Source organism: Suillus paluster (genome assembly GCF_016628075.1).
Source record: "Suillus paluster strain FC165 chromosome Unknown EDB91scaffold_1, whole genome shotgun sequence".
NCBI classification, from domain to species: domain Eukaryota; kingdom Fungi; phylum Basidiomycota; class Agaricomycetes; order Boletales; family Suillaceae; genus Suillus; species Suillus paluster.
In genome coordinates this window covers 210,765-235,835 of record NW_024537561.1, presented here as the reverse complement: position 1 = coordinate 235,835, position 25,071 = coordinate 210,765, and the positions used below count along the sequence as shown (strand labels likewise).

Below are 25,071 nucleotides of genomic sequence, written 5' to 3'. Positions count from 1 at the left end.
ACTATCGCGATTCTGCTAATGGCTTGTCCTATCGGTCAAGCACTTGTGAGGTTTCTATCAAGCGAGATTGTGAAAGAACTGCCAGACGTGCAAATCCCCACACAACTTTCCGGCGATGAGGAAGGGATAGAATTTGAACTCATTTCGAGGCCAAGGCAAGAGCTGTTGGCTGCCATTCGTGTCCATCTGGAAGGGACATCGAAGATAGCCTGGTACTTGGACTCCACCAGAAGATACCTGAAATATAATCGTATACGGGTTCTCTGTGATGTCTGGAGTCTGCATCCGACATCCGAGTCAAGCAGAAATTAGCATTTGAGTCCCAGAGTCTCACCCGGAAGTGGAGGTGTGTCAGACAATTGAAGAATGGTTTGGCACTTGCTTACCGTGTTCGAAATGATCGATGCGGACGCCAATATTTGATACCTTGTGATGGCCAGTAAACCCTGACACGCAACATTGGACTTCATGAGCAGTGGGGATGTGCGTGGCACACATGCTTTGTGCATGGTTCAGATGAGCGAGCCAAAGTGTGCATTTCTAAGTAGTATGACATCCAAACACCCCTAACTCGACATGTCACTAACACACTCCCAAACGCCTCGCAGATTCTCCTTCCACAACGTGACTTTACCGTCACCACAGCTCACAGCGAGTATGTTTCCAGCGAGACTCCACGATACGCGCCATACAACGTCAGGGAACTTGCCTGCAGCTGCAGCACTAGGTGCTCCGGAGGCTGTTGATGGGTCTAGGGCAGTCTTCGCCCATAGAGAAGTTGGCGAGTCTTTTGTCCAGATCAATACTGTCTTGTCCTTGAAACAAAAATACTTCAGATGAAAATCTAGGACAGCTTCTCTCGTAAACGAACCTGGGATGCTGTCGCAATATAACTCCTTGGCAGACCGATGTTGGGTGCCCACGCAACGTCGCGGACCCAATCTGTGTGCCCATCAAGCGTCTCTTCGTCCACCCACGACTGCGTGTCTTCACGGTAGCCCCAGATCTTGACAAGATTGTCACAGCCCGCGCTGGCAAAACGCTTGAAGGGCGCGGCAGGCTGTGTACCAGGTTGTTGCGGGTGGATGAGTGATCCAGGTTGTGTCGCGGGTGCCCAAGAAACAGAGTTGCAGCCGATAGCATGGCCATTGAAGATATCAGCACCCCACTGACCGTCATCTGTTACCGGATGTTTGTCAGATATGTCAGCTGTGAATGAGGGGATGTATACCTTTGAAAGTAAGCACGGAAAGCTTGCCATCCGATGATGCGCAAGCCAGAATAGCACCAAGCTCATGGGGAGCCCACGACACGGAGTTCACTGAAGCGGTATGTAACGTGTGTTCCTTCACCCTTGCCCACCCACCGTCGGCCGCGCCTTGAGACCGTTCCCCCCATATCAACACTTTGCCATCGTATGAGCAAGAAGCAAGTATGTGTCCAAATTTCGGATGTGCCCAGGCAACCTGCCATACTGGACCCGTATGTCTGTCGGAAAGGATGCGGAATTATGAGAATATTCAACATGTAGATCAAAACACGAACCCTTTCAGAGTGTGCCCACTGGATTTCAATGGTTCCCCGCTAACAACGTCAAAGACCTTGACCGTTCTATCTGAAGAGCATGTCGCTAAACGCTTGCCGTAGTAGTCAAGCTGTGCATCATGCTGGGGTTGAATTTTGAGTACGCGTTCAGGTGGTAATATCAACGTTGTTGCGTACAATCATGTCTTCATGAGCGGTTTCAATTGGAACCGCTTCAGTCGTGGTCGCAGATGGCATGGTTGCTCGCTATGCAGATGGTGTTTGACAATGTGGACGTGTCGCAACAAGCTTCAAGTATAGCGGATCTGAGTTCGAAACCATAACAGGTACCATTATGATTAAGACCTAACACTAACTCGTACTTATATTGATATGATCTGCGCACTTTCAGAGTGACCAGGAGAGCGATGGAATACGTTTTATTATCCTCGTTATCCAGCCTGACCACTGGCCAGAAATCTTCTCTTGAAAAGGGTGTGTCTACAATGATCATTACACTTACACATATGACGAATTCAAGCTTCGTAGGAGGATACAAAAATCTATCAGACCTCTTACTGAGCACCCCGAGTGATATATCACGCGCCGCGCGCATTTCCCCACAAGTGGTCACTGGAATTCTCGAAGCTGTATGTCGAGAATGTGCATCGCCCATCAACAAAATCACAGACCTACCGCTGGAAGGCGAAGAGAAAATCACAACCGGAGATGCTGATTTAGATAGTATGCTGGGTGGTGGAATCAGAACGGGAATGCTCTGGGAAGTTGTGGGTGAAAGGTGAATACTTTGGAATGCCCATCAGCACAAAACGTTGAATGCTTTCAGTGCCGCGGGCAAGACACAGTTCGCCTTCCAACTCTCGCTGCTTGTTCAGCTCCCTCCTAGGTTGGGAGGAGTTCTAGGTTCTGCTTTTTATCTGACGGTCGCGTCGCAACTGCAAACCACGCGAATGGAACAAATCCTCAATACTCATCCGCTCTTGTCGCCTTCACTGTGTTCTTTCGCAAATATACAACATACAACCGTTCCCACTATCGACAAACTCATATTTGTTCTTTCTAAATCTTTACCGCAATATATGTCTGCAAATGACTCATCTTCAAAACCTCTCAAACTGATTGTCATTGATGCCATTGCGGAACTCTTCCATACTTCCAAGAGAACCACCACACAATTCCTAGTTGAGCGGTCCCGCAGACTATCTGAAATAGGGACGCTCTTGCATTCGCTCGCTAGCAAGCACCAAATAGCGGTCCTGGTCCTGAATGAGGTTAGCGATACCATCGACAGGGATACTGCTCCTTTGGATCGTGGGCAGGTCGGCTACAAGGATCAGTTCCGGTGGTTCGGTCGTGCAGACAGTGTCCTGGGGGAGGGCAGAAAAGAAGCTACGCTTGGTCTAGTCTGGTCGAACCAACTTAATGCGAGAATATTCTTATCACGAACAGGTCGCCGACGGTATCTTGAAGAGAGCGAGCGCCCGAGAAAAATCCAGAAGTCGACCTCAGCGACGTCATCGATCGATCCAGTCGGCGATGAACAGCCCCTGCTTATCAGGCGGCTAACCGTAGTGTTCAGCTCGGTGTGCGATCCTGCCTCTTGTGACTATATTGTTACTGCAGAAGGCATCTCTGTCATTCCTGGCTCTGTTGTTCCGCTTGCTGTTCGATCAGCGGTAGGCGCAGCTGTACCTGCAACGATCGCCCATGTTTCGATGACACCTCAGGGTGACTTGACTCGGACACAAAACGCTCAAGTAGCGCCACTGGACATCGGCTGTGTTGTGGACAGCACGGCTGTTAAGAGTAGATCTTCCACTCCAGACAACGAGCCAGGTGATGACGAATGGGACGCTTTCTGGGAGCGAAACGCTTTACCGGATTGTGCGTTTGAGGAAGCGGTGGATTTGACCCCTCGTGATACCTAAAACAACAGACCATCTGTGCATATGCTGTATCTTCATTAGCCAGTCTTACATCCATACATGTACATAATATATTAACAACGCATGTTCTCTATAGAGGGATATCAGTCCACCTCTCCTCGATGTGCGCCCTCTTTGGGTGTTTCGGGTTTCTAGCTGGATACGGAGTGTACATGTTGTCCATCTCAACATCTAGGGGATACTGTAAGGCAGCGAATTGTGAACTTGGAGCTTTGGTTATTGGATAGCGAGGCGAGAGTGTGGCGATACCGGGGTGTTTATCGATGTATGCGATTACGAAACCAATGATGGCTAGGTCAAAGTGAGCGACTGGCACGGAATCACAATATTCAACGAAACATACCAAAGATGACGGACATATACGAAAGAGCGAGGAGGGCATGAGCCATTGTACAATTGCAAGATTGAGAGAGGTCACTGCAAAGGCCTGTCGCCTTATTCTGGTGTGCACGGACTGTCAGGCCGATACAAGATGCTGATGATATGTATAAGAATGGCAGCAGCAGCATAGTCAGGTTACGTACTGAAATCTGCCAGCCACAAAGCCCCAAAGGTAACGAGATTTCTAGTGTTGGTCGCCTCTCCATGTCTCCTGCAATACAAGAACAATAACCTTATCGCGCCGTCAGCTTTCCGCATCTACAATGTGCCATGATGAACTCACGTAATGGGGAAAACAAACACAGCAAGACTGCTTGAAGTAGCGGCGAGGACCTCGAAGGCTGAAACAAACTGGTGTGCATGAAGACAAAATCTAGCTTGAAAGCACTCACGTCCTGCGGTTTGTGCAACAAATGCCAGCGTTACAATCACAATCGATGTGATATTGCAGATGCCAATAGCGACTTGAAAGAAACAAATGAGTAAACGTCTCGTGTAAGAAAAACAGAACATGATGGGCGTACGAAGTAAGAGACCACGGGACAGAGCGAATGGGAAGGGCATGGTGTCACAGACAACCGATGTAGATGAGGCGATGCAATGAAAGTGATAATGATTGAGCAGATCGAGCCTGCGGAGGGAACGTGTGTGATGGTGCATCTCAGCCATGTGTCCAGGTTTTATATTGGTTTCAGTCCATCACGAGTTGACTGTGGCTTTTCCGTGTGGACAAAATGAAAGCGGCTTGTGGAGGAAGGAAATTACCATAGAAGTGTATCACCATTGTTCTCGAAGGTGTGGTCAATTGAGCATAAAAGGCTGCTTCAAATCTGTGTGGATGGACCACAGTAGCCTGTGGTGCGTGGACCACCTTGCTGGCCTGGTCGATGACGCTCGGAGAAGACCGCACGAGTTTAATTACATACGGTGAAGCACATACCCATGTTAAAGCGCTGAAGGGTGCTCTGCTAGACCAGGTCTACTCAGAAACGTCACGAAGAGACCCGATACGAATGCACCCCGAAGATCGACATAACAAATGAACCTAATCCAGCGCGCCTTGCGTGTATGGTTATGAAGGAAGGGCATCGACTCCAGTGAAGTTCACAGCGGCAAGTCGTACTTGTGCTACCATTTGCCTAGATTGTTAGCCATATGTATATGTGCCACGATCAGCCATTCCGGCGTTAATTACCATGAAACTTGAAACGCCGAATAACATCAATAACGCCCCGGACCCGGAGGCGGGTGTCTGACGAAGCCTTTAAATACCTGGATCATCTACATTTTGTTGTGCTGCATACTAGCAGAAGCCTACGGGTCACCGTGTGTGCCAGGGTCATCGTGAATCCCAAGTGTGTGATGTCCCCAATTTCAAGTTGAAACTTGGAGACTCTCCAGAGTCACCTATGTGCTTCTGACTCCTGCAGGGACCGGACCATAAGCGCAATGCATTTTGCATGCGGCAGCAGTGCACAGCTATGCATATTTTGAATGCACGATGGTGAGCAAATTGCTGGTCGTCCGCGGTTTGACAATGAACCTGACCGGCTAAACATCCGAGCACCGCAAAATGTGGGGAGTCAGGAACTTATCGACCTCATGTTCGCCGGCTTCAAAGGGAGACAACCTACTTGCCACACGATATTTAATGACCTCACCAAAGGCCAGCCCGATCATGGTGGAACTTGCTTCAAGAGCACCTTACAGCTTATACGACATGTTAGAATGAATGATAATTATCCATATACAGGTGCAATCAATTCGATTTAAAACACCAAAGGCAATCGAGCCAGAAATGACAACTAGAGTACAGATGACGAGCAAAGCGGACGTAGGAAAAGGGTATGGAGATGAAGACGACGATAAGGCTTGGGTCCCAGATGAGATCAGACGCTTGCTGCCCAGGACGATCTATGGCTTTCCAAGGGCACCATCGCGAATGGACATGTATTGTCGAAAGCACGCTTATAGTTCAATCCAACCCTCCTCTCCAAAGGTGTTCTCGCCCGAATAACTGACATAAAGGAAATTGTCCTCGTCCCTAGAAAATGATGAGATCCGACTTGATAGCATTCTGGGGTTCGCTTACTTATGCTCCTCATAAATAGCACTCATCAGAGCTGCTGTTGGTGGAAGAACCTCGTCGACGAAGATGAAGATGGCCTTCTCTGGCGCAAGCTTGATACGCTTTCGGATGACGTAGACGAATTGCCCGACTGTCAAATCCTGTGCGGCGAGCAAAGGTATCAAATCGTCCATCAGCTATCCATCCGCACTCATGATAAGCAGCGTGATACGCACTGAAGGTACCAAATACTTCTTCTTGTCGATGGTAGGAATATCTGTCCGGTCGGCCTTCTCGCAAATTACCTAGAATCGATGCCACTCCTGTTAGGGACAGGAAACGTAGCAAAATGAGAGGAAAACTAACAGGAATACGGTCAGGATACTTCTGCCTGATGCGTTCAGCCTCCTGCTTGCGCTTCTCTGAGAACGTAGGACGCGTTAGTATCTAATGACTGTGGGGCAATGATAGTACGTACCAAACGGATGCTCATCCTTGAATTTAGACCTCATGACGAACGTTACAAGTGATGATCGAGTTCAGTAAGTGGTAAGAACTGACTTGTGGAGAGAAAGAAGGAAATTGTGGTGGTGGTCAGCGGTCAGGATGAAATGAGGATAGTCGCCTTGCCGCATTCAAAGCCTCCTCGCGGCTGTGACGCGTGACTCCCGCGTGACTCAGCTGTGGTGACGAGAGCAAACCCGCAGCTTACACGAGTGACGTTACACACGGGTACCCACGATACGGCAGTACAGCTCATTATACGAAGTGCCCCAAGTTAGGATACAAATGTAATTTAAGTTTAAGTATATAAATAAGTGAGTCCGCGATTTCCTTAATACCCGCTGGCAAAGTCTGTACGAAAAAAAATCCCAATTAAAGCCCTTCCAAGGTTTGTCACAATTACTGAGGTCCTGAGCCATTGCCCATTCCGGCGGCCATGCCCACTGCCATCGCATTGCCCATTTGCACCCCAGTCCCGTCTGTGGGTACGAAGACAGTCCTGTCGCCAAACGCTCGGACGCGCGTGACTTCCACTCTGCGCATCTCCATCCCGCGTGCGAACTGGTCCGTGACCTGAGCATCAGCAGACGCCCTGATGCGGATCGCTTCTGCATCGGCCTCAGCTGTGTGACGGATAGCTTGCGCCTGGGCAAGAGCGTCAATCTTCGTGCGCTCAGCTTGTGCTTTGGCGGCCGCAATGACACTATATGCTTCAGAATCGGCTTGCGTCTATTGCCAATACGTTTGTTATGAGCAGCTTGGAAGTTAAGTTGGTACTGACATTACGAGTTTGTGCCTTGATGCGAGCGACAGCCAGAGCACCTTCTTCCTGTTTAACTTTATTCGAGTTTTCTCGGTCGACATTCTACAGCATGTAAATGAAGGGGATGAATGTATCATAGAGGGATGAAACTTACGGCTGCTTCGACCTGCGCCTGTAAGGCCCTTGTTGTAAGCTTGTCCATGGTCGACGCAATTTCTCCCTTGAATTGTCGGTCTATCACGGCTACAGAGCATGGTCAGCTTTAGATTTTTCTTGTATCAAAAGCGCTACACTTACCAAGATCTTTCAAAATGATACCATACTCAAGTGCGGCCTCGTGCATCTCGTCCATGGCACGAGTGCGAAGGGCATCAAGGAATGCCGACGAAGGGTCCGTGCCGTCATCAAGGTTGTCAGGTCCAAGAGAGCGCTGCTTCACCATGGAGCTGTAGTCAACTAGAATGCTTGCGTCAAACCAAGTATGACACAAACTATTGATAGACATACGATGAGCGACAATCTGCGTGAGAATAGATTGAGTTTTGTCACGGAGCGCATCATAAGGTGTATGATAGCCATGTGTGGTGAGCTGCATATAGAGTGAGCGATTGGTAGCGAAAGTCAATTTGTGAAAAAGGCACACCTTCAGAGGTTCAATTAATTGCCTAGCAGTTTCATGAATAATTGAATATCAGATGTCTCATTTTCAACGCTCACCATTTCAAATAGATATTCAAGCCGACAGGAACTTGGTCTCTCGTGAAACTAGAAGCCAACCACGTAAGATAAGATATCATTGGCTGAGCAAAAGGCTTACATATCCTTCGTAGGCATCTCGAGCTGGTTCTCGCCGAGTGTATACAGACCACGCAGTGTGACGTTGGGATTTGTTATATAGTGTTGCCCAGCAGGGAGCAACTCAAGGTCGTCTCCCCGCTGAAGAATGGCGCAGTTGTTTGCCGGAATGTTCAAGCTGTACACCATGAAGGATCGGAATAAGAATATTGGAATAGGGAGTAAACGAACAATAATGCCACAACATATTCCTGTGCTTGGCCTGCGTTGACGCGACTCCGCATCTTGATCTCGGCCATGCTGATCAAGGTTCAAAAGCTAATTCACGAATAAGATGAGATACAGAGATACGCACGAGCCAAGGGTAGCGCCTGTTACTGTGTCCTTGATCGCGGTAGACAAATGTGTCTGGTCGACGATGGCCAGAACGTCATATGTTCCATCAATTGCATACGCAACAAATCCTGAATTTTTAACCACGAATATGCGATTTTGAGGATCGGAGACAACGGCGGCTTGATTTTGCGAGACCTGAACGACTGTTAAACCCTGAAATTCGACCGCGGTGTCGGAGACTGATGACCATATTTCAGTATGACATTGTGTAGAATATCGGCGCACGCACGTCCTTGGGTACCGCACCACTTGCGCGACCACCAATTACGGAGGGGAAATCCAGGGTATCGACCAGGTTTTGTCAATATCTTGGGAAGACCACCGTGTTTGATCAAACCGAGGGAACCTGGAGCAACTTCCCTGCCAATCCAGGACACCGGAGTCTGATATTGCGATGTAAGTCGCCTTTCCAAGTAGACATCACGCCGAGAGGTTCACCTTGTTTGATAAGAGACCAGTCCGTCCAGACTGAAAGGTTAACGTTGATGAAACCGAAATGTGCATAGATTGCGGTACTCACGCTCCGAAGTTGCCTGTCGATTTTCTCTAGTGCGGTGATGACGCCGTCCTTAGTAATGGGTACGAAGAAGGGACGTTCTTCTAGGGCATAGTCTGCAGTTTTGGAGAAATCGTGCAAAGACACCCCTTTTTTGGGATACGCGAAAGAACTATCATTACTTTTGTCGATACGGTCGTGTAGCAGGTCCTTGCGATTTACAGCAGAGGAAGGGCCGCCAACGACCGTAGTGTTATCTGCAATGCTGATACTGTCGAGCGCCATCTGTGTGTCGTAGGTTGTGTTACTAGATACTGATTAATTTTCCCCAGGTCATATATATATAGGGAGATATATATAGGGGAAACCTGGTGCAGCGTTGGATCCGGTGGTAGATTGCTGTGCACGAATGTTCATGCGCCCCTGGCGGCATGACAGTACAAATGGCTAATTATTGAAACCCGACATGGCGTCGCATAAAGGACTCTAAGTAGGCTCGGCTGGAGTGTAACACTAAGCTCCGTAGTTGCATGACTCACCTTCGCATGATAAGTGCGAGTCTTATGTAAGTGAAATTACATATCTGATAAATTTCAAAGTAGTCGGCTGACGACCAAATTTCTCTCCATTGGGCTATGGAAAGCCCAAATCGACCTGAGAACAGCCTGGCAATGACATCGTGGGCGGCCAGCCCCAGTGCCGATGCCAACGCGCAGGAAGGACCGGAATAATTAGGCAGGGTAAGCGGCAGCATAAATCCAACTCATACCATGGTTCGGTTCATCCTGTGATGATCACCGGAAGTGTTACGTTGATTGACTGTGTATACCGAAACCTGAAGGCGGGTCGTGTAGTCTACAAGGCTGAGCGCTGAGCGCTGAAACTCCACGTAGTAAGTAGTCGCGCACGTGACATTCGCGTAGCGAAGAGTTCGATTACTTACTTCAAACTTGGTACCAAGTACTATATTGTCACTCCACAGCTTGGTCGCAATGCGGATTCTATGGCTGCTCTTGCCACTGCTACCATCAGTATACCCAAGTTTTACTAACAACACAGAAGACCTGTTATGGGGAGCTTACAGACCCAACTTGTACTTCGGCCTTCGACCAAGGTTACCCCAATCCCTTATGACAGGCCTGGTGTGGTTCGGTACTCAGAACTATCAGTCTATAGCTAGTACGTGACCTACACATGTAACTGCGGCAAATAAACTAAACACCTCATTAGAGGCCCGGCATGCATGCGACCAGGGCGATGGCCTTGACAGCTATACCTGGACGCATTTCGATCCACGGCAGGGCGGTGTACAAATACTACAGGACAGTCAGAACAACGTTAGGATTACCACCGAGCTTTTGAAGGTTCCTGGCGGCTCGCATGGTGGTGGTTGGGCTGCACGGATCAAGGGAGTACCTATTGACCCCAGTACGCTTTTATCGTGAAGTTCCATGCTCGAGGTACGGCACTAATGCACACGACTAGTGCGTCCATCTAGGATTTCCACTGTATTTTATCTCGGCTTAGAAGGAATAGGCGGGGTAGATATGGTCACCGATGAGAGCGAGAATGTGAGTCCCAACGAAGTGCACGCATGACCAATCAATCAAATTAATTCAATTACAAGGGAATCGATGGACCTGTAGAATTCGCTGGCAGTACGCCTGACCTCGGTGATTTCACTCTCCGCATTCTCGAAGGTATGTTCTCTCGGTCAATACTTGACATGGAGCACTCCTCACCCTGTGCAGCGCCTGGAAATGAGGCTGTAACCACCGGCCCGTTGTCTGAGGATTTCGAGGAACGGTTAGGCAAAACTCACGTCGTGGGGTTGCGGCTTCCACCGGGACAACTTTGGACCGCGAAAGGCACGTTCCCTCTCTCGGAGGTTGTTCCAACCCGTTGACAGGCGATGTTATTAGATCACATCATACAGAACATCGTCGCCCGTGCAAGCCCGATTGCTGAGAAATACCGCTCTGCCGAACAGGCGCCTGATCCTTCATTTATTCTGCAGCTTTCTGATGATATCCTCACCGCAAGCAATCTTTTTGCAGTTCAAAAGTCGTTTGAGGGAGAGTTTCAGTTTGATGTCTTCTTCGAGAGCGCCAGTGCGAACCAGACGTTCGATGGTCTGGTCCAAAGTGCTTTTTATTTAAATTGAAACTAAACCCATACCACAGCGAGCACCATCGACCAAGGTATTGCGGCGATCGTAACGTCCTTCGACAGTCACTTTGATGAGACATTCCCAATTCCGTCGTCACACGCAGCCGATGACGTTACAAGTTTGAAGTCATTCAGCAAGGCCATCACGTCCAATCTCTTCGGCGGTATTGGATACTTCTACGGCACGTCCATCGTTGACAAAGGTTTCGCGTATGAATGGGATCAAGATGACGAGATCGATGACGAAAATGATGGAGATAGTGGTGCTCGGTTGACTGAACCACGTGCTCTGTTGACCGCTACGCCTAGCCGCAGCTTCTTCCCGAGAGGTTTTTACTGGTAATTGGACGGTAGTTAATGGTTGAGTTCACTCACTTACTTTTGCAGGGATGAAGGCTTCCATCTTCTACACATAGGCGCATGGGACACGGAGCTTAGGTACATTTGAAACCAGCTCTCTGTCGCATATTTCAGGTGTCTAACCACTCACAGTCTCGAAATCCTCAAAGACTGGATTAAGCTCATCGATGGCAATGGCTGGGTCGCACGTGAACAGATCCTTGGTGAGGAGGCGCGCAGCCGCGTCCCTGAGCAATTCCAGACACAAGTGCCTACCTTCGCAAACCCGCCGACTCTGACAATGGCTGTAACAGCCATTATCAATCAATTCAACGCTGCGCATGATGGACCTTCCGCCGCAGATCTTGGGATGGACTATGGCATGGGTGGACAAATGCCTCTTGCCGGCACTCTCAAGTCCACCGCAGCCCTTGATCGCACAGCTGTGCAGTCTGTCCTGCGCGAGATGTACAAGCCCTTGAAGCGGCACTATGAATGGTTCCGTCGGACGCAGCGTGGGCAGATTAAGCAGTACGGCCGTCGGGCGCGGTCACGCACGGAAGGGTACCGCTGGCGAGGACGCTCTGAGGCACATGTCTTGACGAGCGGAATGGACGATTATCCGAGAGGTCCGCCGCATGCAGGGGAGCTTCATTTAGACTTAATCAGTTGGATGGCCTTCTTCAGTCGAACGATGAAGGATTTTGCACAGTTCATTGACGAAGAAGATGATGCGGCAAGTTTCGCTGAGATTGAGTTAGCCATTATAAATAACATTGACGGTGATACATCCCCTATTTTTCTCTCTTGCAAGAGGAGCTGATTTTTGTCAACTGGTGCAGATCTGCATTGGAACGAGGAAAACGAGATGTACTGTGACGTTGGGATCGACTCGGACGGTGAGGTCCTTCCCTTTTGTGTGTCATGTAAATACCTATCATGCTCTCTCCTAGATGAATCCACCCATATCTGTCATCTGGGTTATGTTTCTCTCTTCCCGTTCATGCTCTCGCTGCTCCCGCCAGACTCTCCACACCTTGGGCCGATCCTTGACATGCTGCGTGATCCAGAACAGCTCTGGTCGGAGTATGGTATCCGCAGCCTGAGCAAGAGCCACTCCGAGTTTGGGCAAGGGGAGAACTACTGGAAAGGACCGATATGGGTGCAGATAAATTATATGGTGCTTGGGGCATTGCATAACACGTACGCGCGCGAGGAGGGACCATTCCAGGAGAAGGCAAAGGAGATTTATGAAGAGCTGAGGAGGAATGTGGTGAATAATGTGTTCAGTGTAGGTTTCTCTCGAAAGTGGCCTCTGCCATTGTTCTGTGATGCTTATCTTGGCGTAGGAATATCAAAGAACAGGATATGTATGGGAACAGTACGATGCTCTTACCGGAGAGGGGCGGAGGAGGTTTGTGTTCTGTCTGTAATTATTTATCTCTGGCGCTGATCGTTCATATCATAGCCACCCTTTCACTGGTTGGACTTCGCTCGTCACGCTCAGTAAGCATTTACTCTCTACCCCCAGGAAGTCATCTGATTTTCAACTCTTGTGACAGTCCTCGCGGAGAAATACTGAGTCGAACCCTATCTGATATTAGCCGAACTGTTGGGCGAAAAAATAGGCTACATGTAGGTATGTAGTTTGTATATACCATCGGCAGAATCAGTTGGGCCGTAAAAAATTACGATGGATACTGTTACGCTTGATGTAGCGATACCCGCACTTCCGCGACCTTGTGGGACAAGCCAGACGACAGACTGGAGTCAGATCAACCCACGTCACACCCTCCTCCATTCGTTCGTCAATGCTTTGTGAATCATTCCCGGCGGTCTCGTGCGGTCCGAAGTAATAAGTACCACATGCGCACGCCTTCCATGACCAGTACAATCTGATAATGTGGTGGGCTTTGCCGCAACTAGGAATAGTAATGCAATAAACCTGACTGGAGCTCCGAACACAAGGAAGGGCTCATCGATCAATGATGATGCCTATATTTGACGACGTATATAGATTACACAACTGGAGCTCGTAACCAAGCTGAAAACTGACATACTGCGAGGTCTAGATAGATGAACGAAATGGACATTCGTTCCAAATGTTTGTTGATGCCACCTAGGCGTCATTCGACCTCAGGATAATTCTGCATCATGCACCTGAGCTCTGCGTCCGGAACCCTCAACTTAAATTCAATAGGGCACGGGACATCTGGTATTGCCACATGCATAAACCCCACGTCATCCAACGGTTTCGTAGGATCCAGAGTGAGCTGGAAGGCCCAAAGAACAAGGAGCGAGTTTATAAACACCGATCTGACCAATCGAAATGAGCTCGGAGGATCATGTGTGTGAAAGGAAACATTAACCTGTCCGCGAGGTGTTGTCCGGGGCATACGCTGGAAGGAGGGACAGTCAAATAGAGTATGTCCTGAAAGACGGTACTTACCGCCGACCAAATCCGTAGAAACAGAATGTGAGATCGTCTCTCAGACGACCTTGCTCGTCAATCCAACGCTGAGGCTTGAACGCGTGAGGCTCCGGATAGACTTCTGGATCTCGCGAGATGGCCCTGACGCAGCAATTGTCAGGAGGTCTCAGGACCTTCGCAATTCGAAGGATGATGCTTACCAGTGGCTGCCGAGTACCGTGGTCCCGGCGGGAATGCAATAGTTTTCCTGCCGGTGGTTGTCAGATTATCCTTCGCAAGACACAATGTTCAAGAACACTTGCCCAAACCACGTCCTTAGTCGTCCGATGGGGAAATCCTAGAGAGTGAATGACGTAAACTTCAGGTACAGGACCGACTATGAAGCTCACCATTCGGGCCCAGCGGTCGCCATCTCTGAGCCTCAGAGATGAAAGCGTCCAGCAGAGGAAGGGATTTTTGGTCAACGAAGGTCGGTGCTTTGGTGGAGAAATAATTGAATCGACAGAATTGCAATAGGAAACCGAGCTACCTCGATGCCTTCCAATGACCGCATCAAGCTCGGCCTGAACTTTAGCTTGCTCCTCGGGGAAACATGCAGCCGCCATTAGCACTGTAGATATTGCCGCAGCAGACTGATACCTAATTTCAGCCACATATCATCGGGAAAAAAATAAACTAAGACACCCTACCGAATCGACTCCACCTGCAAACAAGGTGCCAGAAAGATAATGCATCTCCATCTCTGTCAAGCCATAGAGATGTTCATTTTCTAGCAAATATTTCCCGAACGAAGGGCTGACGTCTACATTGTTCTGCTGCAGAACGGTTGAGATATCGTGTGAAGACTGGCATATCAGAGACGCGTACTAATTGTTGTTTCAGGCGGTTCATCTGACCGGCGAAGAGTTTCCGGTTGCTCTTAAACTCTTGTTTTAATTTTTGGCCGTACCAAGGAAGGTATCTGAGCCAGGGGATCGTATCCACCAGGTAAGCACCAGGACGCAGGACTGTACGATATACATCCAGGAGCTGGCGAACCGCTCTGACGTCGGGATCGGTCACAGATGTGGGTGTGGTCTTCCCATAAGTGACTGCCATAATCGTCGTTACAGAATAACTTCAAAATATCTGTAAGTAAATATTATGGCTCGAACCTAGGTAAGCGCTCACGTTATCATGTGGTTCTGAAAGTTGTGTGGATCATCAAGAATGTTAAGGACCGTGTTCTTCGCGAATGACATCTGTAGAGGCTGATATGTCTCAGCTGCCTTAGGTTGGAGATGCGTATGAAGTGCTCTGCATCACGTTGCAAAGTCAGATCGGGGCTGCTCCTTCACATAATGTAAACTACGGACCTACGCATCCGACGAAACCTGTCCCCAGTGCATGAAAAAGCGATGGTCAGTCCGCCGGTAAGCATTTGCGCAGCAATCATGCGTGGACGATCAGCTAGCAATACGCCGTGCTTCTCCATAATATCCATCGCGGCCTGCAACAAAACGTTCAGCCCGGATATGACAACTCAGCGTGGAGGGACTGACTTTGTGACGGCCGATAATAACAATGTTCTCAGTCCCTGTGCGAATGGTAATCAGAGGACCGTACTGGTCGATCCATTTCGCTACAGTGAGAAATGCGCTGACCAGCGATGGAATACGAGTTAGTATTCGAAAAAAACGGTCAACGTGAAACTTTACTTGCGAGGGGGAACGAAGTGTCCCAGGAGTCTCCGATTGGGAGGGGAAGGTGGGAGAGGAAAGCCACTCTTTGACCCAGGAAGATAAACCCGAAAAATCACTGCTATCGCCCCAAGACAAGCCACAACACCGAGAAGGAGCTGCGTGTTGTCAGAAACGGGCAGGTCAGACAGCTGTGGCATGACTGATTGGAAGAGTTAGAAGATTGATAAGACAGACCTCATGGTTGAAAGTGCATTTATATGATGGACGGATTTTATTGCCCCAAGCCAATCGTAGCTACTTCACATGGCACGTATATGGTGTACCAGTGTTGGGGTGTGCTGGGCCGCTGGCGTACGATGGTTCACTGATAATCCGGAAGTTCATTTAGCTGCTCTGCTAAACACGGTGAACCAGCAAGAGAACCGGAGAACCGGAGATACAACCAAGTTGGGACCTCGACTCTTTTGGATCTTTACGCTAACTTCACGCTGTAAAGGGCGACTAAGAACGGTGGACCATTTGGCAGATGGGCCATCCCCTATGGATGTACGCAGTCGTTGAGTACATGGAACATTCCTCAGGCCTCAGGACATGCTCTACCGTGCCACGCGCAGCCCGTTGGCTGGGCTCCGTGAAATTTCGTGTCTGTTGATTAATTTACTTCCCATCATACCTATGTTTGCTCATAGTCGCTCACTTCGTCTTCCCACTGCGTAGCTTAGTTGTGTTGTGTTGCTGTCAACTTCCTGACGACATCTCCGGGATCCTATCTTCCGAACGTTGTGCACGACCAATCTGCAGGGGGTAATCCCGCACTCCTGTGGCCGCACGCACTCCTCACTGCGAGAGACAAAGTTGGATTTTATCGATTTAATAAACTCTGAAAGACCACCAGTCATAAGTATGTGATCACAGAAGGTTCCCCAATAATCTGAGGTTTTATGGCACACGTGACCGCGATAACACGGACAAATATAAACCTTATTGCACGTCTTCTTCTCGTGCGTGTGCATGTCCACAATCAGAACGCCCGATCGAGACCAGGTTCACCTTCAACAAGGCAGGCAAAGTTTCCACCAACGCAGTCGGTGGTTCCTAAGTATATGTAAACTTGCCAAACATGATTTGGATTTGTGACGAGCTACACATCTCTCGACATCACGTCTGTGTAGTCTATGTATGAGGTACCACACCCGACAGGTGGCAGCTTGTATTTTTCGTAACTTAGCTGTATTCCTAGTCCATAGATCACCCGTTTATTCAGTGTGGAGCTCGGTCGCTCTAGGGTCAAATGCCATTAGGTGTGTGCAACACATATCAGACCACAGCGGCAACGGTAAAGATGTCTAGAAGTAATTTAGAAGTGGACGGCCTTCCCGTAGGCAGCCATTGCTGCTTCTTTGAATGCCTCGCTTAGGGTGGGCTGTCAAAGGATGAACGTTAGTGTGTCACAGATTGAAGGGCATAACAAAATACATACGTGAGCATGCGTTGTCCGTGCGATATCTTCGGAACTTGCACCGTATTCCATAGCCAGAACAGCTTCCGAGATCATCTCACCAGCATTAGGGCCTAGAACACAATGATCAGTAACGTATGCTGAAGTCCCTCTATCAGACTTACCGATGATGTGGACACCAAGAATGCGGTCCGTCTCCTTCTCGCTAAGGAACTTCACGAAGCCCTCAGAGTCGAGGTTGGTCTTGGCACGCGAGTTTGCAGCAAAGGGGAATTTGCCGATATTGTATTTCACACCAGCGGCTTTAAGCTCCTGCTCAGTCTTTCCGACCCATGATACTTCAGGGTGAGTATAGACAACAGAAGGAATGCCGTTGTAGTTGACGTGACCGTGACCTGCCGTTATGTACTCAACAGCAGCAATGCCTTCCTGGCCGTCAGTTCTGGATCATAATACAACCCTGGTGTGCTCACCTTCCTCCTCAGCCTTGTGAGCAAGCATGGGTCCAAAAGTCACATCACCAATGCACTTGATGTTCTTCACCGAGGTGTTGAACTGGTCGTCAATGACAATGCGGCCCTTGCTGTCTTTCTCGAGACCGATAGCCTCAAGGTTGAGGCCCTCAGTGTACGGACGACGGCCCACAGCAACAAGGACGACATCTGCTTCGAGCTGCGGTAAACCGTTTAGTAACAAATAGCCTTGGCCACAAATTGTCACCCACCGTCTCCTGCTTGTCGCCCTTGGCAGACTCAGTGTTAATGATGACATTCCCACCTTGCTTGTCGGCGGAAAGGACCTTAGTGTTGAGTTTGAACTTGATACCCTGCTTGGTGAGAATTTTCTGGAATTGTTTACTTTGAGAACCGTTAGCTTGAGAATCGCATACCAATTTTCGTAAACTCACGCAACCTCCTCATCAATACCAGCACCTCCAATTGCGCCCAAGAACTCAACGACCGTCACCTCTGCGCCCAAGCGACTCCATACGCTGCCCATTTCGAGGCCAATGATGCCACCACCGATGACGACCATCTTCTCAGGTACCTTCTGCAATTCCAGGGCACCAGTTGAGCTGACGATTTGCTGTTCGTCAATCTCAATAGCACCACCTGGGAAGGGTGCAACCTCGGAGCCGGTGGCGATGATGACGTTCTTCGCCTCCACCTCGGTTGATCCACCATCGTTGAGCTCGACCGCGATACGCGTTGCGGACACAAATGATGCACTACCCTTGATGTAGTCGACTTTATTCTGCTTGAAGAGCATCTCAATACCCTTAGTGAGGCCAACGACGGATTGCTCCTTGGCCTGAAGCATCTGGGGAAGGTTGAGGGAAACGCCAGTAACTAATTTAACCGTGAGGAACGAGTCAAGAACAGTGCTCGCAAATTGTGCGTACCGTCAATACCGCGCTTTTGGAGGTCATGTTTCGTTTGGTGGTAGATGTGGGAGTTGTTCAACATGGCTTTTGAAGGTATGCAACCGACATTGAGACAAGTGCCTCCAAGGCTGCCACGCTTCTCTATACATGCAGTCTGATAAGTACCAGCCCGTCGTCAGTAATATATTCATGTTCCGTGATCCGAACAATACCTTCAATCCGAGCTGAGCAGCCTTGATTGCGGCAACATAACCACCAGGACCTTTGATGCTCGTTAGTTTTAGCTATTTTATATTTGCTGCAACTTACCTCCGCCAATAACGACAGCGTCATATGGACCCGAGGGCGTAGCAAGCCCCCGGTGAGAGTTCCACGCGCCGAGCTGGACAGTTGCTTTACGCAACTTCCGTGCAGCGTGCTGCAATAGCAGTCAGCGATGCAGAAATTCAAATAGCAAAGTTTTATACTTTTTGTGTTGCTCTCTGAAGCTGGAGCATGGATGTGGTGGAAGCCGGACAAGACCTTTGCGAACAAATTCTCTCGGTCGGACGGTGTCGTGTAAGTGTAGTGTCACGGGGTCACGTCACGGTCACATCCTATATATAACCAGCTTACAGAGTTATGGGAGCCCGAGATAACTTAAATAAAAGCGAGTAGGTATGGACGAGTAATAATGTAAGAACATCGAGGACATAAAATCGTGAGTCCAAGCAGCGTTTACATGATATACGAGAATGTTTGAAGTCAGCATAGAGAGTTGGTTAAGTTCTTTGTAGATGTGGATCGGTATCGTACAGGTCGTGAAATGAAGCACAGATAAATAAGAAATGGGCGAGGGAACCCGCGAGGCCCAGCCTACGAGTATGTACCCCTCCGGAAAGCCATTGACGATCGCAGAATTCACAGCATATAAAAAAGACAGATATCATCGCCGGAATATATCTAGCCCCGTGGTCCCCAAGTTCATGCTCACATCAAACTCCTCGGGATCGAACGCCAACGAGTCAAAGTGGAAGCTGTCGAGCCGCATCTCGAAACTGATATCCCTTGGGCGCGAGGGAGGGGGCAACTCGCCGTCGTCGACATCAAGGAGTTCGAGACTCCGACCGTACTTGCCCTCGACCTCTTTTCCGTAATCGTCGTCAACAAAATGCACAGCGGCGTATGGAACATCGGGATAAGAGTGTGTACTCGATGTTGACGCGGATGTTGGGGGGGATGTGGAAGAGGAAGGAGGCTCTGGAGAGAAAGAGAACATGCGGTGCAGCTCATTAATGGAGAAGCGCTTGCGCGATCCTTTGGTGGAGGGGCTGGGCGACGCCGAGCGCTCGTTTTGCTGGAAATCTTCCGAAGACACTGGACGCAAGTCTTTTACTGGATGTTGAAGTTCCTGTGATGAGATAGGTCGCTTCAAATCCTTGCTAGACTTGGATTCGGGTGAAGGAGAGCGTTGGAAGTCGGCTGAAGACACTGGACGACGAAGGCTATGGTCATATGTGGGTGCACAGGGAGTGAGGGGGCGCTCAATGAACTCATACGAGGGCCGAATGTCAGAGATGGAGGGTGTGGTGTCAGAGCCCTTGAGATAAGGCAATGATGTGGTTGTTGAGCTTGAGAGGATTCCCTCCGACGATGGGAACTGTTTCTGGAAGAGGCCCGACAGCTTGCGAATAGGCACTGGTGGCACGTCCTCTTGGGAGTGCAAAACGCCTCTGAATATGCCTGGCATGCTCTCAGTGGATGTCCAAAGGTCCTTGACATGTGGTTTGGTATTCGTTTGTTTGCCACGGGTAAGCGAGACGTTCTTTATGGATTGAAATGCGCGGGATGCACGGGAACGGAAAGTCTTTGAGCGCTTCAATTGTGGCTCCGGGTTTGACGGGGACGGCGGGACGTGATCTGCGTAGTTGGATTTATGGTCCTTTGAACGTTTGAGCTTGACGACCTCAATCACATCCGGGTCTCGTATCTCAGAGATATTGATATGCGGTGGACGCTGACGCTTCTCGGTCCTAGTGCTAGAGGTAGAACTCCTGGTCTGTGGGATATCCACTGGGCTTGTACCAGGCTGCTCAGGGTGGATGGGAACAGTGGGTTCTGGCTGGTGCAATAAGAAGGGTACATCGAATAAGATGTCAGGTTGGTTAGCAGAGGTCACATCAATAGATGCGCTATTCTCTGCAGGCAGGTCTGCGTCGAAACAGCACCAAGGGGGATTTTGGGAGTGCTCTTCTTCGGGGGGGATAACGAAGACGTGGGGCATACGGGGCTCGGAAGTGTCCATGAAGGAAGACATATTAAAGAGAGTGATTTGAATGAACGACAGCTGGTAACAAAACGATAGTCAGAACCACTTTGCAGTACTGCAGCAGCTGACGGTTCGATTGTAAACAAAAAGTCAGCCACATTCAACTTCAATTGCCTTTTAACGTAAGTAAGAACGGATGCAGATCATCATCCATCTGGTAGTCTACAACTCTCATGGCACGAAACATGAATATATCTTTCCTGGGCACATCCAGCGGTGGTGGCCCCTCAATTTCTCGAAACTGTTCTAGTCTTGGTATGCCACTCCACTTTGTACCATTTCATCTCGATCTTACATCATGTATTAGTCGCAGACGTTATAGGCGACGGCTCGCTATGGAGTGCGCTTTATCTCTTCTGCAATTCAATTGGCTGATTAACTAGCCGTAATCAGTGGTAGACTGTGCAGAAGGGACAGTGCGTCAATTTCAGATGCAGCCTCGCGGTCAAGGGGACCCAGTCCTTAAGGCATTCAAAGTGGCCAAGCTATTTGTCACCCATATGCATGGTTTGTCTCCTCGGATTTCTGGAATCCTTGTCTTTACCCTAGTGCCCTATTAGCCGACCATGTAATGGGGATAATCACTCTCCTTAGAAATGTTCTTCATCCGCCACTAACAGGCGCTACAGGCGACCTTCCACCCTCAGACAGTCCCGTGTGTTATACAGGCCTTTTATGATATCTATTTCTAACCTCTCAAAAGCCTCAGATCGAGCTCTACGGTCCTGCTGGCCTCCGTAAATTTGTTCGCTCAATATTTACTATGACCCTCACCCACACAGGGGAGCGCTATGTAGTTCATGAACTACTGACATCCAACGACACTCCCACTTCATGTGATCCTGCCGTGCTTCATCCGAGCGAATGCCCTGGTCAAGATTTCCTCTGTGATGACCATGGATTCTGGAGATGTGTCACAAGTGGCGCAGGTTATTGGGGTGAGGTTGTAGTTGATGCGGGACCGATACTGCATCGAGGTACGCAATCACCTCTAACAGCTCCTTGTACGCTAGTGCTAAATGAACCCACATAGACCCCTGCATAGGTTATATCTTCCACGAGCCTAACCCTCCGCATCGCAAGCTTGTCATTTTGGGTGACACATACGATGCTTCACCAATTATTCCGCTTATACAGCCATCCCCGACTACGCCTGTGTCACTCCTCATTCATGAAGCAACGGATACGTTTATTTCTCGACATATCGACCCTTCAGCACGACGAACCAAAGACGAGGTGGATAGCAAAGTCGCGGCAAGGGGTCACTCCACTCCAGTGATGGCTGGCGCATTTGCGAAACAAATCGGAGCCCAGAGAGTCGTACTGAATCATATTGGAAGCCGGTGAGTGCTTCCTCCTGAGTTTAATCCAATTTGAAGTCGCTCGTGTACTATTGCATCATTTTATTCATACGTCGCCTTCACGCCCACTTTCCGCCGAGCTGTTCATTTTCTTACGTGCCCACAGATTTCCCGCGCCTAAACAACTCAAAAACCCTCAAGATCCCCGTTTTGCCGTCATCGCCGAAATAAAGCGGCAAGCGAGCGAGGCGTGGGGAGATGGCGAAGCTGTTGTCGCTTACGACTTCATGCGTATTTCTATTCCTGCTGAGCCGAACGAAGAAGAATCTGCGGATGTGATAATGGAACTGGAGGATGATGTACTACTAGGAGAAGTGGTCGAGGTCGGTGAGTTGGCGCGAGGACGTGGGAGAGGAAGAGGGACTTTCAGAGGAACGAGCCGTGGGAGGTGGAGAGGTCAATGGAGAGGTCGTGGTCGAGGTGGCGGCGGCGGCGATGGAGATGGAGATAGAAGAAACGGCAAAAAACGCAAGTTTCAATAATAAGCTTCCACCGCACGCCTCCCACGCGGTTTTGACTTCTAGAGACTAATTTGGAGGGGTAAGTTGTACCGTAGCCGTAAGTAATCATGAGTTGGCTCTTAATCTACCGTTAGCATGATGGTACATCACCGCAGGCAGGGGACTAGACAGTGTTGCGAGTTTCGCGACTGAGTACGTTTATCCTCCTATGCCATGTCGAATCGTTCCGAGTCGGGCCATCGCAGCGGGTACAGGTACCGCTTGGCGTCTTATCCTATTTCTGATTTATACATAGCTTTGGATATAAGAAGATCGGATCAACGGTATATTATCAGAAGGTGTGCAAACAGCTAGGGCACGGTCTGCGGATGCAATCGCGGCGACTCGGATCCTCTATGCTCACAACTTACCTCTCATACAACTCCTGTACCTAAGTTATAGACCGATAATCATGGGGCGCGTATGCTATCGCCCAATCGCTCTAGAGTCTAGACGCAACTTGGATAAGTAACTGACTAGACTTTCGGTAGGCCCATCACTGCACTGTGCTGCCCAGTGGACGTCCATTTCAAATTCACGTCGTATGTCATTGTGAATGCTACTACTAGGAAAGGGTCTACTTGGCCCCCGGCCGCCCTCCGACGGAGGCGAAAGTACATTAATTTCACGGCGAATCGTGATCGAAGTCGAACACAAACAAAAAAAATCGATGCATATGGAAAATTTAAATAGTTCTGAGGAAGCGAGCAACATAGAGTCTATCGACTTCTTACCATTGCCAGTAAGTAAACGGATCCGGCCTGCTCGAGCTATAAATATATCGAAACTGTCAATCGGAAGAATTACCTGAATCCCCCCTTCATAAGCACAGCTGCATATATGTAGCGGTTCCCCCCTCCAGTGCCGTCAGCCGTCTTCCTACATCTGTCCTGGACGAACCTCCAACTGCAGCTCCGTAGAGATCCTGCCATTGCCATCGCCACAGCCCTTCATGTGTTTGCGCGCGGTATCGTCTCGCGAGTAAGTCATCGAGCAGGTCGAGCACTTCCAGCGGAAGAAATGGCCAACGACATGCCTCCTGAAGTTCCCCTTGTGTATGCGGCCGTCACACGTGCCGTCCCAGCAACAAGTCCAGGGTTCCGAGGGATAGCCGGATTTTGCGACCACGCGAGGATGAACGTGCACACGAGAGAAGTGCTCTAGGATATTGGAGATTTCGCCATTGATCAATGCCCCACATGGTTCACCTTGCACGTGATGTTGGCATCTAACGACATGCGGTATACTAGGCGGTGTGGGGTGAGGTGCTGGTCCAACCTCCCCCACATCGCCACCAAGGAAGGCTGGATGGTATGGCGCAGTAGCACCCGAGAAATGGATATCCTCCAAACCAGTCATGACACCTGCATAGCTGTTGGTGAATTCGATTCTATGCTCAGTATTAAAATGCCTGACCTTGCCCAACGTTTTCCAGCGCAAGTGCGCCGTGCACGTGTTGACTACCCTCTACGTGATAGAAGGGGAAGTCCAGCTCTCTATCGAGCCCCTTCGGTTCAATGAACGTACCACTTCCCGAGGCAGGAAAGTCGGGGCCCAAGGTGGACGAAGCGAAAAAATCGGCCCGCTCGCGTCCGTGACTATGCTCAGACGCAAACTGCACTGCGTCTGGTACGATATACTGGTCAGCTGTCGCGAGGCTCGAGGTTCCTGAGAGCTCGTTGTGGGGCCATGGGCCACCTAGAACAACGTCTTCATGGTGGAACAACTGCCTGTTGAATGATAGCGGTGGGTAGGGCGCATGGTCCTCCGCATTACCCATCAAGTTCTGACTAAAATCGCTGATTTTAGGGAAGCTCGTGAGTTCGTCATCTGCGTATTCATCGTATGGCGCAGAGTAGGCTGGCTGTAACGGCTGCCCATACATCAAGGGGTCGTGGAGGTATCCAGACGACGGCCAGAACGGTTCGTCGAAACTGCTAAAGACCGCATGATATGACGGATACGGACGAACATCAAACCAAGACGAACCTTCTAGAAGCAAGGTCGTTGGCATCATCTAGAGCAACGGAGTGGAAGTCTGCGGAGTGTACTTCAGCCACATTTTGGTCGCGAGACGCGTTGATGTCCTGTGGTGACCAATGAGTTCAAGACGCGGCGATCTGGCGGAAAGAGCTTACAGTTACGTCCATGGTCGGAGTGAGTCGTGTTTGAGTTTCGCTCTCTCCAATTCTCGCGTTTTTTAAAGACAGAAAGGCGCCTGTGAGCCAAGTAGTTTCAACAACGCGGCGGAGGCTATGCTTACCAGCTAGAAGGACAAGCGCTCCATAATTTGGACATGGCAACTTTTCACGTAGGTAAAATACCCGTGTTGAACGGGTATGAATTCATAATGAGCCGGTCGGAAGATTTACCGACTTGAGCAGCGAATCATCTCGGCGAAGCGATCGTCATACCCTAAAGAAGCCAAAAGACGCTCGCAATCGATACCTAACCTCGATACCACATCGTTTTGCATCACACGCGTTGAGTGCATGCACAGACAGATTACGCTCACCAAGATCTGGGTTGATACAGCAGGCTTCG

At 49.5% G+C, this 25,071-nt stretch overlaps 10 protein-coding genes across 10 annotated transcripts; 3 read left to right on the top strand and 7 right to left on the bottom strand.

Annotated features, from left to right (window-relative positions):
* Positions 1-505: 505 nt before the first annotated feature.
* Positions 506-1,841, bottom strand: EDB91DRAFT_1091515 (WD40-repeat-containing domain protein). The gene is made up of 5 exons (XM_041316687.1): positions 1,723-1,841; positions 1,546-1,667; positions 1,232-1,488; positions 872-1,179; positions 506-815 (listed from the first exon to the last, which is right to left on the bottom strand). The coding sequence occupies exons 1-5, from the start codon at positions 1,780-1,782 to the stop codon at positions 567-569; spliced, it is 996 nt and encodes a 331-aa protein (XP_041184082.1). The 5' UTR covers positions 1,783-1,841; the 3' UTR covers positions 506-566.
* Positions 1,842-1,875: 34 nt separating this feature from the next.
* Positions 1,876-3,551, top strand: EDB91DRAFT_1091511 (P-loop containing nucleoside triphosphate hydrolase protein). The gene is made up of 3 exons (XM_041316686.1): positions 1,876-2,019; positions 2,074-2,323; positions 2,372-3,551. The coding sequence occupies exons 1-3, from the start codon at positions 1,953-1,955 to the stop codon at positions 3,471-3,473; spliced, it is 1,419 nt and encodes a 472-aa protein (XP_041184081.1). The 5' UTR covers positions 1,876-1,952; the 3' UTR covers positions 3,474-3,551.
* On the bottom strand, positions 3,518-4,908 carry EDB91DRAFT_3332 (uncharacterized protein). Its single transcript, XM_041326890.1, has 6 exons — positions 4,397-4,908; positions 4,265-4,336; positions 4,156-4,213; positions 4,016-4,104; positions 3,835-3,966; positions 3,518-3,782 (listed from the first exon to the last, which is right to left on the bottom strand). The coding sequence occupies exons 1-6, from the start codon at positions 4,539-4,541 to the stop codon at positions 3,562-3,564; spliced, it is 717 nt and encodes a 238-aa protein (XP_041184080.1). The 5' UTR covers positions 4,542-4,908; the 3' UTR covers positions 3,518-3,561.
* Positions 4,909-5,840: 932 nt separating this feature from the next.
* EDB91DRAFT_1076330 (autophagy protein Atg8 ubiquitin like-domain-containing protein) lies at positions 5,841-9,179 on the bottom strand (the record flags this gene model as incomplete). Its single annotated transcript, XM_041314861.1, has 17 exons — positions 5,841-5,916; positions 5,965-6,101; positions 6,177-6,245; positions 6,307-6,362; positions 6,419-6,447; positions 6,848-7,173; positions 7,226-7,309; positions 7,362-7,450; positions 7,505-7,663; positions 7,715-7,796; positions 7,851-7,872; positions 7,925-7,972; positions 8,025-8,180; positions 8,234-8,302; positions 8,358-8,577; positions 8,628-8,781; positions 8,919-9,179. 17 exons carry the CDS (start codon positions 9,177-9,179, stop codon positions 5,841-5,843), a joined length of 2,037 nt encoding a protein of 678 aa, XP_041184079.1.
* A 707-nt stretch (positions 9,180-9,886) lies between these two features.
* Positions 9,887-12,961, top strand: EDB91DRAFT_1041811 (glycoside hydrolase; the record flags this gene model as incomplete). Its single annotated transcript, XM_041312952.1, has 13 exons — positions 9,887-10,073; positions 10,125-10,322; positions 10,380-10,465; positions 10,522-10,594; positions 10,646-10,782; positions 10,831-11,038; positions 11,078-11,402; positions 11,451-11,501; positions 11,556-12,184; positions 12,245-12,301; positions 12,356-12,684; positions 12,752-12,816; positions 12,871-12,961. 13 exons carry the CDS (start codon positions 9,887-9,889, stop codon positions 12,959-12,961), a joined length of 2,436 nt encoding a protein of 811 aa, XP_041184078.1.
* A 567-nt stretch (positions 12,962-13,528) lies between these two features.
* On the bottom strand, positions 13,529-15,712 carry EDB91DRAFT_1041728 (cytochrome P450; the record flags this gene model as incomplete). The annotated part of the gene is made up of 13 exons (XM_041312944.1): positions 13,529-13,718; positions 13,772-13,801; positions 13,852-13,974; positions 14,034-14,080; positions 14,130-14,170; positions 14,223-14,309; positions 14,363-14,465; positions 14,523-14,648; positions 14,701-14,950; positions 15,004-15,129; positions 15,189-15,322; positions 15,375-15,471; positions 15,531-15,712. The coding sequence occupies 13 exons, from the start codon at positions 15,710-15,712 to the stop codon at positions 13,529-13,531; spliced, it is 1,536 nt and encodes a 511-aa protein (XP_041184077.1).
* Positions 15,713-16,535: 823 nt separating this feature from the next.
* EDB91DRAFT_1091428 (uncharacterized protein) lies at positions 16,536-18,890 on the bottom strand. The gene is made up of 10 exons (XM_041316684.1): positions 18,826-18,890; positions 18,668-18,776; positions 18,571-18,620; positions 18,377-18,512; positions 17,882-18,323; positions 17,699-17,831; positions 17,448-17,646; positions 17,139-17,399; positions 16,996-17,087; positions 16,536-16,938 (listed from the first exon to the last, which is right to left on the bottom strand). The coding sequence occupies exons 1-10, from the start codon at positions 18,853-18,855 to the stop codon at positions 16,873-16,875; spliced, it is 1,518 nt and encodes a 505-aa protein (XP_041184076.1). The 5' UTR covers positions 18,856-18,890; the 3' UTR covers positions 16,536-16,872.
* A 56-nt stretch (positions 18,891-18,946) lies between these two features.
* Positions 18,947-20,771, bottom strand: EDB91DRAFT_1091427 (uncharacterized protein). Its single transcript, XM_041316683.1, has one exon. The coding sequence runs from the start codon at positions 20,652-20,654 to the stop codon at positions 19,284-19,286; it is 1,371 nt and encodes a 456-aa protein (XP_041184075.1). The 5' UTR covers positions 20,655-20,771; the 3' UTR covers positions 18,947-19,283.
* Positions 20,772-20,807: 36 nt separating this feature from the next.
* Positions 20,808-22,837, top strand: EDB91DRAFT_1091424 (beta-lactamase-like protein). Its single transcript, XM_041316682.1, has 7 exons — positions 20,808-20,921; positions 20,974-21,006; positions 21,060-21,173; positions 21,227-21,321; positions 21,370-21,643; positions 21,700-22,009; positions 22,134-22,837. The coding sequence occupies exons 1-7, from the start codon at positions 20,840-20,842 to the stop codon at positions 22,507-22,509; spliced, it is 1,284 nt and encodes a 427-aa protein (XP_041184074.1). The 5' UTR covers positions 20,808-20,839; the 3' UTR covers positions 22,510-22,837.
* A 336-nt stretch (positions 22,838-23,173) lies between these two features.
* Positions 23,174-24,934, bottom strand: EDB91DRAFT_1091416 (uncharacterized protein). Its single transcript, XM_041316681.1, has 6 exons — positions 24,894-24,934; positions 24,666-24,838; positions 24,517-24,614; positions 23,944-24,464; positions 23,335-23,891; positions 23,174-23,288 (listed from the first exon to the last, which is right to left on the bottom strand). The coding sequence occupies exons 2-5, from the start codon at positions 24,675-24,677 to the stop codon at positions 23,407-23,409; spliced, it is 1,116 nt and encodes a 371-aa protein (XP_041184073.1). The 5' UTR covers positions 24,678-24,838; positions 24,894-24,934; the 3' UTR covers positions 23,174-23,288; positions 23,335-23,406.
* Positions 24,935-25,071: the final 137 nt, after the last annotated feature.